Source organism: Drosophila pseudoobscura, chromosome 4 (assembly GCF_009870125.1).
Source record: "Drosophila pseudoobscura strain MV-25-SWS-2005 chromosome 4, UCI_Dpse_MV25, whole genome shotgun sequence".
Lineage (NCBI taxonomy): Eukaryota > Metazoa > Arthropoda > Insecta > Diptera > Drosophilidae > Drosophila > Drosophila pseudoobscura.
The window spans coordinates 8,180,077-8,192,580 of NC_046681.1; the positions used below are offsets into that span (position 1 = coordinate 8,180,077).

Consider the following 12,504-nt stretch of genomic DNA (forward strand, 5'->3'; position numbering starts at 1 on the left):
GAAATTTGTTTAATTAAGATCCAAATTTGTTCACCCTCGCGTGGTATATGTATATTTAAGCATTCAGCATACATTTATAATTACATTTGTTGTATTAATAATGGAAATCATTCTATCCGTTATATAACTATAACTTTGTAACTTTTTTACTGGCAACTATTTTTTATTCATTTGGTACACTTTTGTTGGACATAATTTTAGCAAATAGTCGCTAGTCAAAAGCTGAATAAATTTGTGTGGTACGTTGAGTACTTCATGTTTTACTGCTGCACTTAGAGAGTTACGGACTTTGCTAAAGGGGACTTTTCCGACTCTCATGTGTCCCATCTGCAGGGATGTATCTTTCACACACTGCGCTTCCATCACTTGTGGTCGTAAAACCAGTTTATGACAATCACAGTTTATGCATCTCTTGTGGAATATACGCAGGTTGTTTGGGGAAAGTGAAGACAAATGAATAATTTTCTGAGCAAATGTTCTAGTAATAATCTTTTGTTAAAGAACCAATAAATTGCATACATTTTGTCTTTTTTTCTTTCCCTTTTTCCATAGATTTTCCCTGAGATTACCCACAAGATGGCACTGAGTTTCTTTTTATGTTTAGTCTCTAGTAAGAAACTAGCAAAAGTCACCCATTATCGCTTCGACCCAAAATCGTTGACAGAGACTTTTCATGGTCTATAATTGTGGATTCATCGTGCTCGTCCTTTCATCACAAAGAATTTTCGTGAAAAAATGAATATATAATTGAATATTACAATTGCTTTCTATGTTTATTTTGCACTGATCATTATAGTTCGGATAATTATCTTGGTGTTAAGTTTTGTCTTTGCGTAAAAAATTGGTAAATTTATAACATAAATTATTTATTTTGCATTGCAGATAAGATATACACAAGACATCTTCTCGAATCGCTTGTAAACATTTCATCAACTAACAACGGATTACGAATATGATCTAAGTCTTCTGTGGACAACAAGGTAGGAACTAAATTATTTATCACACTATATTTATCCCCTTTTATATTCTTAGTTTTAACAATAAATTGTCTCATAATAGGACTCGAGGCAACAAATTGCTCTTTTAGGATTTATATTATTGTATATAATATATTGAAATCTCGAGAGACCAGGTTCGCTATCACACTCATCTCAAAAAAAAGGTAGAACTACAGTTAATCAGAATCGAGCCACCAAATTGGTTGGTTATCAATCGGGGTGTATATTGTTGTTTCCCTGTATTGGCATCGACTACCAGTATATGATATGAAAAGACAAACATTTTTCCCTGATTTTCCTTAATATTGAAAATATTGGTTATAAACGTTAAAATTAATAGCGTATAGTTTTTTCGCAACATGTATATCGTTTGTGTATTCTCCCTTTTTTATATTTTCCTGCAATTCGATTCGATTTCCATGGTCCCCGTGCGACGTAAGTTTTTATTGCTGCCTTTTGACTGCTCACAAAGGCACTTTCCGTACCGTACCTGTTCCCTGCCCTCAAAATGCTTGTCGATTGCACGTTGAACCGAGCCAATTTACCTTTACGAAAAAGTTTTTCTCTCCCAATGTAAATCGGAGTTGTGGCAGCTGCATTTTCCTTAGATCTACATAGATAGGCATTTCATTTGACTCGAAGCCAACATTGGCGGCGCTTGACTTTCAAGCCAATTGTGGCTTTGATGCTCGTGCATGAGCTACCGCATGTGCAATACTTGGGATGGTATATTTCCAAGTCCTTATATTCTATATCCATGTCATACTATTTTCGGGTCGGTTGCCTGTCATGCTGCGGTCGAAATCCAATTGAAATCATCTGCTGTCCATGGTTTCAAAGCCACTACGGTTTTTGTTCAACAGCAAAAGAGCGTTGTGTGTGTACACAATTATTGAAACAGCAGCCAAAAAACGAGGGGACAAAAAACCAGAAATATTAAATTATTCATACGCAACGTTAACCAGAATGTGTGGCACACAACCACAAACAGCTGTCGCCCAATATAATGTTGATAGGTGTAAATGTTGGCCATGCAAATGTTGGACATGCGTTGGGTTTCCTGCCGAATTCAGAAAGTGAAAAAATGAATCGTTGGAGCAGTTGTGACATCAAAATTGACGGCAGTAACATATATACGAATACGAAAAATTGTACATCCCAACAGCGATAGATGGGATACAACTTGATTCGATCTACAAAAGACGGCAGGTGCCCTAACAATCTTTTCAGCTTATTACATGATTAAAACTACACAAATTATTTTTAATTAAACAGAATATCACCATTTTCTCAGGTAGCTAAAATTAATGTAATTTAAAATTTAATCAATGTTGTGGACCAGATAAATTTCTTCATCATTCTGATGTATACAGAATAGTATATACTTACTAACTATGAATTTAATACACAAAGTAGTGCACTAAACGTTAAGTGAAAATACTTAAAACAATTAATAGACTTAAATATTTTGTGCACATAGAAAAAAATCGTAATAAATGTGTAGATATTTCCATTGCATTGGTCACTGTTCAATTTAAAGCTTAAACTTTTCTCGTACAAGAACAATTCAACTCATTTAAAATTCTATTAACTTTTTGTCTGGCAACGGCACAGAGCATCCAACCTGCACACCAGGCATATGTATGATAGGAAAAAACACTAATGGCACATCTGGGAGGTAGAGGGAATAGATAGCACACCTCGTTGGTGTGCCACCAAAGCAGTACTAGGCGAAAGTGCCGAAAATTTGTTAGTCCTTTGGGCAAACAAGAAAGTTTATTACTTGCAGAAGCGCCAAATTTGATAGGTATGGAAAAAGTATTTGAATTGAAAGAGCGCCAAATATAATAGACAATTTGATAGCTTTCGAATAAGCATCATAAGCATAAGGGCGTGAAACATCAGATACTGCAGCTCTGGCTGCTCCATAAGCTGAAGCAGCCGGAAATATTACGTACCTTCCTATATACATATATATAACATGATATTAAAATTTTACAGATCATTGTTTACTCATCCTTTAGACATTTGTGGTGTTTGCGATAAAATCATTTGTCTTTTTGTATCAGTTTTCGAAATCAAAGGGCCATTTACCAAATAAATCTTCTAGAGTGACCTACAAAAGGTTCACATTTCCATCTGGCCCATCCATTGTGTACGTGATGCGACCGTTCCATCAAATGTCCATCATTTAATTGCATGGTTTCGCTATCACATCCCCATGAGGTCACAAAGATACAAAAACCCATGCTAGACCAAAACTAAAAGCGTTTTTTGGTTTTTGCATAAATATTTTAACGCTGTTCTCGCTACATTTATCTACAAAAAGAACTTCAGCGAACAACTGTCACAAAAATTAGTTATTTCGCTTGAGTTGTGTGGGGCTTGGGGCTGTCGATTTTTCACACGTTTTCGCTGGAGCCAAGCAAATTGTTTAGTTTTCCTTTGATGCCACATAAAATTTAAAAACGACAGGGGCTAGAGTGGATTTTCCCCGGCAGCCAAAGTGTATTTTATCGTTATTTATTATCTGTTCGAGGCCTACAAAACTGTTGTTTTACTAGAGTGCTCCTACTATGAAAATAAAAGATAGTGCCTTTAATTATTCATATCTATATAGTCTACCTGCTGTGCCATCGTCCATTCCCCATGTGTCGCACGGAACAAATAAAAATCCGTGACAATGATGGACAGCTTTGCGCATTTCTTGTATCGCAATTGAATAGGCTTTGGGGTAGAACCCATAAAAACATTCGTAAAATATGGCTACAAAAAAATGCAGTAAATGCCGGTCGAACTCAGAAATTGATGTGCCGATAATCCTCTATTTTCTCTAAAATTTTTCTGTCGAACTGTAGCATCCTGTCCAAAGTTTTCCTTTTCCGAATACATCTAGTATTTGCATCCGTAATTCTACTCTTCTCCAGCACGGGCCATCAACTGTTGACGTCTTCCTTTAAAAAGATTAATTGTGTCGCTCTAATGTCTTTGGCCAGCCATGAGCGTGGATTACGTGTTTCGTTTGCCAAAGCAGCCGACCGTGGAGAACAACAGCCACCAAAGATTTTCCACCAGCAACACGTTTTGTTTTATTTTCTGTTTTCTGGACAAGAAAAATGCGTCCCTCTTCGGTGTCAGTGTTCCACCTAATGGGGAGTAAATTGTTTTATTTCTTTTTTAGTTTTTAGCGGGTAATGCTTTAAAGAATTGGAGGTATACTTCCCGTACTCTCCGATTTTCCAAGTCTTTAATTTGTTTAAGATAACTACTTTATCTTTTTCATTTTTATTTCTCAAAACCTAATTTTGTTGGAAATTTCGATTCAAATTTTTGTTTCATTGTAATACTGTTTACAGAAGTGCAAAAAAGGTATACAACAATCTGGGAAAGCAATTAATGGAATACAAAATTATGATAAATGTAAGATTTTAATGCAATTTTTATGTTTTGTGGGAATGGAAGTAATGAATTTGCAATTCTAAATACTTTCTGGTTGAGATTCAAATAAATTTGCTGGCTCCTTATTTTTCACCACCACTCTGATGAAAGTAATGCGTTTTTCCTTAATAATTGAGGGACCAAGACCTGTCCTAGTTTTATGAGTAAGAGCTGCTTTACTGTTGCCTGGTCATGCTTTAAGAGGTCTACATTTTGCTCACTTCCCATAATGCCATCAAGATTAGCATTCGTCAGCTGTTTGTCCATTTTGCTCGGCCATTTGCTTGGACTTTAAATTTTCGTTTCCGCTCGAAGCACGTGGCTGTCGTCGCTGTCACCTCCATGTAGTCACCTCGCCCGAGTCAGACAGCAACACAAACGCTTCCTCGTCATCGTCAACGTCCGTCATTGTCCTTAGCGCTTCCGCGTCATTTCCATTTACAACTCTAGGGCTTCTCTGGTTTTTTTTTTTCCAATTTTGCTCCTCTGTGCACCAGTTGACATCTGGCTCGGTCGCCACGTTGATGATGGCTTCATAAAAACTGATATCGACTGCCATTTTTTTTCCTATATTTAATAAAGCCATTTTAATTGAGTTTTTTGATTCATTTTTAGACTCAACTGAAGCCATATTTACAATTATTTTGTTGCATGGCTGGCATCTTTCTCGATTTGCTTTTCAATGCGCTAATTAGGTTGCCATTTTCCTTATCCTTTCGAAAGTAATTCGGCAGTTCGTTGGTAATTGCAGTTAATGTTTTATTTTGGGGGGGAAATCAAGTGGGAGTGGTGCTGAAATAAGAGTTTTATTCGCAAAATATATGTAAAAACTTATTAAAGAGATTTTGAGGGTACTTAGTCATAGTTCTTTAAGTATATTTTCTTCGATTATTCATTTTTAGAGGCTACATTTGGTGAAGAAAATATACTGGTGTATTAAAAATTCACCCAATCGGAGAGAAACCAAATTTCATGGCCATGAAAACAAAACAATGACGCACAAATTTCCCGTATCAGGAGCCTGTTACTGGGCCGGTAATTTCATCTGAAATACGTATACGCTGCGTGTGACGCACATTTAAGATGGTGGTACCAACAAAATGTGGATTTCATTTTTGGTATATTATATTTATATTTATTAAATATAAATATATTTAAATATATTGACTCTGGAATGGGAAGTTTTAATTTAAATTATGTAGACCAATTTCATGCACGGATATAAATTTCTTAAAGTTAACAAAGTCAATTGATTGTTTTTCTGCCACCTGATTACATATGCGGCACACGTGTTCATCGGATGGATGTGATAAGGCCATACATCATGAGATTTGTTAACCCCAAATTGCCAGTTTATTATCGTTGGCTGTGCCACCTGAATAACAATTGCCGGCATCACAAAAAAGGGCATAATTTATATGCGCCAATTCATCAACTTCATGGCTCAATACTTTTTTATTTACATTAATGTTTCTATTTGAAAACACACACGCAGTCCCTAAACATACACCCTCATGAATACGAGTGTTCGTGGAGCATGTCAAATTTATGCCCACGTGACAGTTATTTCCCGACTCCCCCTGCCAGCTCCACCATCTGTACATCCTTATAGGAGAGAGCATAAGCAACAGGAAACGGAAACGACGATTTGTCAATTGTCTGCGTCAACGTTTTCTGGCATAAGATTTACGTCAGCCACGATAACGCAAATACACGAATACTGATTTTATTTTTGGAGCCAACGATTACTTGTGTTGTTTATTGATTAAGTCAATTTGAATGGAAGCATTTTTTGGCTTAGGTTTGCTTTTATTGTTTCTATACCTATTCCGTTCAATCCGAATGCTTAGACACAGTTAATAAGTTTGTCCGTCATTTTATTCATGTCATCACTTGCTGGCGAAGGGAAAACGAACCAAAGGTTCAGGTTTGGTCGAAGAACAGTCTACAGAATATGTAATATTTCATTTAATTTGTTGTGTCATTGATAACAGAAAGTGGTAGTGGCTTATCAAAGAGTTCGCTTGAAGAAAGCCGACTATCTATCAGAAGCAATACATAGAAGTCCATTTGCTAGTTGGCCACGTGATTCTGGTACTTCAAAGGGATTTGATTTTATAAGCACTCCAACAAAAAACCTTTATTTTCTATGCCATTATGTCATCATAATAATAAATTGTGTACAAAATTGGACAGAGACCCAGGGCGTAAAACCGGACAGACAGCTCTATTTTCTTAAGTTTGGTTTGGTTGTCAACATTTCAGAAGTGATACATTTTATGGGGAAAAAACAAACCGTAACTTGGCAATAAATAATTTCGAAAACTTGCACATTAATTTGTTGTGTCTAATAAAATAGTTTAAAATGCATACAGATGTCGTAGACGATCCATTAATAAAAACTTTAGCGTCAATTAAAAATATAACATCTATATCGCTGAATAAATTAAATCTTTATTTGTGCTAACAATGAAAAATGATCCAGTAATTCGCACTTACTCATAAATTAAGGAATAAACACCTAAAGTTTTAAATTAACTAAAAAGAGAAAGCTAATGGAAGCCGATCAACGGGTTTAATACAAAACTAATGAGCCTTGGCTTTGTAGGTGATTTTCCAAACCTCGAAGAGGCAGATCGTTGAGTGGAAGCGATAGAATATAGCCAGCGGCATGGATATATGCGTAATGATCGTCCAGCCCCAGACGCCAAAGAACTCCAGATGGGACTCTCGGAACACGGCACGCCCCTTGATGAGGGTATTTACGAACCAGATGGCAATATTGGCCACCAGCAGAAACGTAATGATCTCCCGCCCTGGCTTTCGGCGCACCTGCTTGGCGCCCTTGCACCGTCGATGGCTGGCATGGAGGATGAACATCGTCTGCAGGGAGGTCTGGACCACCCCGAACACCTCTGCGATGATGCCCTCAACGCGATCGGGTACCGTATCCCATTTGGCAAAATAGCTGCCCAATATGCTGAACAATCCGTACAGGTAAACACCTGTTTGGGCCACGATTAGGAGCAGATTGTCCAGGTCCATGGAGTGGTGCTCGTCGCTGGTATCCTTAATATATCTCAGATCGCGCATGAGGAACATGCCTGAAGGTACATGCAAGAGATGAAGATGTATCACTTTTTCCTAAAGCGCATATGTTTAATTCCTTACCCGTAATCACAGCCGCAGCGCACATGAAGTACATAAAAGTCTCCCAGAGAGTAACCTCCTGTGTGGCAACCAGTTCATAGCCAGGCTGGGTGTACAGCACAAAGTACATGATCATGGAGATAATTGTCATCACTATGATCAGTATGCCGAAGAAGAGACCCTTGTGCGACTGCGAGCAATCGACGGAGAAGTGATGGGCCGGTTTCTGGGCCACAGGCTTGACTGAGTTCTTGCGCGTCTTGTCGATGTCCGGTATGGATTTGACAGTCTTCCACATCTCGTAGAGGATCACAGCGCAGATCAATGAGTACTCGATGGTGCAGGGAAACAAAAACGGTGACAGCTGTTGCACCAATGCCCCCATGATTGTGGTGCGAGAGCAGCCAGTGAAGGACGCAGGTGTTGACGATGGAGTCGCTGTGACGTTGGCTATTATGGAGCTCACATTGGCCAAAATAGTATGGTTGAGCGGATCCTTGACAGTCAAATGCGCTTTGTGGTGATTCAGAGATTCATTCATCGCCGACCAATTGGGTAAGCCATGGGTCCCATTGTGCATTATGGGGTCATTGTCTGGGTCCACATCGTGGTGGCTAATATGAAAGATCTCGTGCTTGGTTTCCTCAACCAGGACGTACAGCCACTCGCAGAGATTTGTGGCCACCATGTGCATAAGTCCGAACCGGGAGGTCACTTTGTGGCGAGCCATATCCATGTAGGTTGTGTTCAGGAAGATGAACTGCACCTGAGCAATGCACAGAACCATGCGACAGATGGGTGTGATGGCCACAAACACGTCACGGCAGCCTGGATGACCGTTTAGTTCGAAGAACTGACCGAACTCCAGGCCAGAGTAGACCATTGTGCCTATGGCGAAAGCAATGGCTCCGACTCGTAGGTAAAAGCTCCCAAAGTGAGTGACTTTGTGTTTGAGGTGTACATTGCTGTTCTTCTCATCTGAGAAAATAATCAAGATATGAGAAAACTTATCCTTGGCTTGAGATAGAACTATGATTAGGCTTACGAAAGTCTTTGAGAGCATTGAAGAGTGATCGATTTCGAAAGGCGCTGATGTACAGGAAGATGACAAAGAGTATGCTGCCCACGTACAGATAGACGTAGAAGCCCTGATACACATAGGTTGGTATCTGTTCCGAAATAACTTCCGTGATGGGCAGGCACACTCCCAGCAGAACCAGTAGTTTGCAGTAAGTGGCCGACAGAGCTGAACTTATGGCATCGCTGTGGAAAAGCTTTGATAATTTTCGCTCTAGTTAGATAAATTGCCGTAGATCATTACTTTCCCGTGCGGCGATTCTTTTCCTTTTGTTGCTTGGCCTGATAGCTTTTTGCTCCATTGTCAAAGAACGCTGTAGATCCATTCCTGGCGCTCGCAGTGCCGCTCTGCAGATTAATTGTCGCTGTACTTCCACTGGCAGTGCTTTGCAGATTACTGGAAAGACAGAATAAATTGATAATCTGCGATTTCAAAGATTAAAGAGCGCTACAGAAGGGAAGGAACTATCGTAAGGTAGATCAAATTTGTACCCTTTGGCGGCACGCGGTGAGAGGAATCCATTGCCATCTTTACGTCCAAACATAGGTGGTCGCTGCGTGAGGATCTCTTGGAGCAGCAGCGATGGTCTTCGCGACACTTGTAGGGTACAGGCCGAGTCATCGCGGTGGAAGCCAATGGTGGGCATTGGCAGTAGGGCATGCCGTTGACTGGAGTGCTCGACCACGTCCAGATTCGTCTGGGACTTCGCCAGCGGCGAGATCGGATGGGGAGACATGACGGGTATGCTGTGATGACCACAATGGTCGCAGGAGGTGCGGGCGTAGCGGATAACTTGGTTCGAGGTGGTGCCTACAGAGTGCGGCGGTGTGCCCGGCACCGAAGACGGCAACGAATTGGGCGGTAGACGTGAAAAGGAATCCGATTTCTTGGGCGCACTTATAGATATGTATTCACAGACATCGGTGGGTATCTGGCGGCTGTTGCAGGATTGAAAAACCAGTTAGGAAACAATTCAGGACCGACAACTCCTGCAGTGGCACATGTACATGATCTGAAATGCTCGCCAAAAGCTGCGACAAGTTCAATGTTCCCCGATCAACTGATTCTACCACGGACATTTGACTATGGTCAACGATTTGATGTCGTTGGCCCGACCCTGAAAAAAACCAAGACTTTGATGGGTTTCCGCCTCTGATTGCTTTCTGATCGATTTCTGTCCACAAATTGTGATATTATCACTGTGGGTGGTATCGGCGCAGCGCGTGTTTCCTCCAAAATGCCTCTATTTTTTCTGATAGAACCCAGGACGGTTGTCTCATCAATCAAAAGCCAGATAAGCGATCCATTAGTGTTTACATATATATGAAGCGATCACGTTTTCTTTTCTCTCCACAATCAGTGTCTGCATTTTAAGCCGAGACTTTGTGTCACGAAAAGAAAAAGTGCTGTACATTAACCTTTTTCGACTTGCCTTTAGAAATAGTTCTATAAATTTGATTTGATAATGGTTTTGGATCAAGAAACCTGGAATTTGAACTTTGAAGACATATTTGAACTGTTGTTTTTCAACACTTTTTCATTTCAAGTATGTATTCTCACTTAAATGAGGGATACCCCTTTAAAATATATTCGTTTTCGCTTAAAACCAATAAGATATATGTGTACGGCAATGTTATCTAATCTCTGCAATCACCCAAGACATACAGTCTCACCCAAAACTGTAGCGCAAGTAGATTATTCGACCACCACACTGACAAAATGATAGCAAAAATGCACAATGGTATCAGTGAACGAGAGCTTTCCATATATGTAGGAGTATATGTGCCACTGCAGTTGTTTTTACGAGTAAATAGTATCGCCGAAACGCACTTCTTTTTCTTGGCCACAACATCATCGTGGTAGTGAACGCGCTGCTTGGTTTTCCACAGATTAATGGGCTCATCATACATGGCGCTTGATTTTAAATTGGATAATGACATATCTCAGCCGCTGCGCAGTTCTATTGGATCAACACAAACAAACAGAAACACCCGCGAGATCAGATCAGAGAGGGGACTGCTGCTGACGAAAAGGTCAGAAGATCAGGCGCTATTTAAACCGTTTAGTGGCGGAACTAGACTGCGAATTTTGGCGACTACTGGGATGCTTTTTCACAGCCTAGCAGACCCGTATCACTTCGGAGACTGACTCCCAGCCGTTTGAGGCAGTTATTTCAATTGCCGGAGAAGCTATCGGCGAGACGATATTTGAGTAACTGATTAGCGTTGTCATTAGCTTGCTATTTTTACCAAAGCGACTACGATCTTGTGCATGTGTATATAAATCTATTGCAGTCATATTATTTCATATTATTGGCTTAATTTATTAGCCTATTTGCACATCATCAGACGGGCTTGAAGCATATGTACGAATATATATGCAGAATATATGTAGTACTCGTATATATACAAGTCTCGTGTGTACGCAAATCTTATGTATAGAGATCTTCAGTTTCGCGCTCTATTTGTATATTAGCATTGCCTCTGTTTCCATTGCGATCCGCCAGCTACACTTTTACGTCATTACAACCGCTTGTGAATACTCTTAATTAACATGTAAAGAGTGCCGTAAACAACTGTAATATGTATGATATCTGATACTCTATAGAAATGGCTCTCCCGACCAGTCTAGAGTGGCGTTCTTTACAATTATCTATTTACTAGGTCAATTTGGCTTGCAGATCTCAGGAGGTACAAATATTTGCCTTTCTACATGTGTCAATGGAATACTCTTTTAACCATTGCTGGGAGTGCGCAAATTGGCAGAAGATCCGCCTTATGTGACGTCACAAAATTATTTGCTTTGATTTGTTAACATTACGTTTCTGATTATTATAAGGGAAAACTTGGTAAATGACTCATCCGATGATTGAGCGGAGATGTACAGTGAAAGTTATTAGTAATAGTAATACGGAGAATATTCCGAAATATTTTTAATAGAGAATGCTTAAGGGCACTTTCGTTAGGGGCGACAAACACTTGAAAAAACTGCTTGACAGTTTCGATGTACAAATTAGGTTTGAAAGGCAGCTTGTGCAGGTGATTAACAACTAAAAGCGATAAATTCTAAATACATTCCACACGATTTATCACGTAATATAGTATAAAAGTTATTAAAAAATTATAGTTGCATTTAAAACACATTTTTTTTATTAATTTTATTTATTACCAATATTTTATCATTATAATTATGAAATGAATTGAGTATCTTTACCTGAATGTAACCGTAGGCATTCTTTGGTATTCAATTGCACTATTACGTTCCACCATTAATTTTGTCACTCAATTGTCAAGTATCTCTTTTGCACACTTTTCTAAATATATTGACGGATATAACTATGTTTATACAGTGTATGCTATATTTAATCTGGAAATTGTCCTTGATTACTCATTATTTTAAATTTAGTACTCAATTACAGCACCCTCGAATAATGTTGTGCAGATGGTAACACAGTTCTCGAAAAACTGAAGCCGAAACCAGACTTCGATTCTTATCGCGAGACTTTGTTGGTGTCTCCCAAATATTTATAATACAAACATACACATAGACCACGCCCTTGTACACGTAATTTGGTGGCTAGTTAATGCCCAGATATTAGCAAGGGTTACAGTTGGACAACCACAGCCACTGGCCTGCACAGGTGTGGACTGAAGGCACCCACCTTTTGTTGCCTTGTCGTTCGAGGAGTCCCCCATTCCGGCCCTGATTGTTAGCTGAAGCACTTGCTCAGAATGCTTTGAAGAATAAATATTGGAACTACTCGTATCAGTACATTAAAATCAGTTCAGTAATATCAAACGGCGCTTCTGTTTACGCTTGTAATCAATTATTTCTGTCAAT

At 39.3% G+C, this 12,504-nt stretch overlaps 1 protein-coding gene and 1 long non-coding RNA gene across 3 annotated transcripts in view; one reads left to right on the top strand and one right to left on the bottom strand.

The window, feature by feature from the left end:
• Positions 1–881: 881 nt before the first annotated feature.
• The window catches only part of LOC26534154 (uncharacterized), a 63,257-nt gene continuing 51,634 nt past the window's right edge, over positions 882–12,504 (top strand). Inside the window, exon 1 of the long non-coding RNA XR_004469248.1 lies at positions 882–980. This is a non-coding gene — a long non-coding RNA (uncharacterized lncRNA). The remainder of the gene's footprint in view (positions 981–12,504) is intronic.
• On the bottom strand, positions 6,867–12,127 carry OtopLb (Otopetrin-like b). Of its 2 annotated transcripts, XM_001355893.4 has the most exons (6): positions 10,495–10,815; positions 9,156–9,602; positions 8,908–9,060; positions 8,632–8,849; positions 7,608–8,564; positions 6,867–7,540 (listed from the first exon to the last, which is right to left on the bottom strand). In XM_001355893.4, the coding sequence occupies exons 1-6, from the start codon at positions 10,602–10,604 to the stop codon at positions 7,023–7,025; spliced, it is 2,403 nt and encodes an 800-aa protein (XP_001355929.3). In that variant the 5' UTR covers positions 10,605–10,815; the 3' UTR covers positions 6,867–7,022. The 2 variants fall into 2 exon arrangements, with proteins under 2 accessions (XP_001355929.3, XP_015036566.1); XM_015181080.2 differs by lacking the exons at positions 9,156–9,602; positions 10,495–10,815 and adding an exon at positions 11,878–12,127.

Excerpts from the sequence above, each read along its gene's own strand:
- OtopLb (XM_001355893.4), bottom strand. The coding sequence starts at position 10,604 with ATGTCATTATCCAATTTAAAATCAAGCGCCATGTATGATGAGCCCATT. Across the intron at positions 9,603-10,494 it reads GTTGTGGCCAAGAAAAAGAA|CCGCCAGATACCCACCGATG; the intron begins GTGCGTTTCGGC and ends ATCCTGCAACAG. Across the intron at positions 8,565-8,631 it reads CAATGCTCTCAAAGACTTTC|ATGAGAAGAACAGCAATGTA; the intron begins GTAAGCCTAATC and ends TTATTTTCTCAG.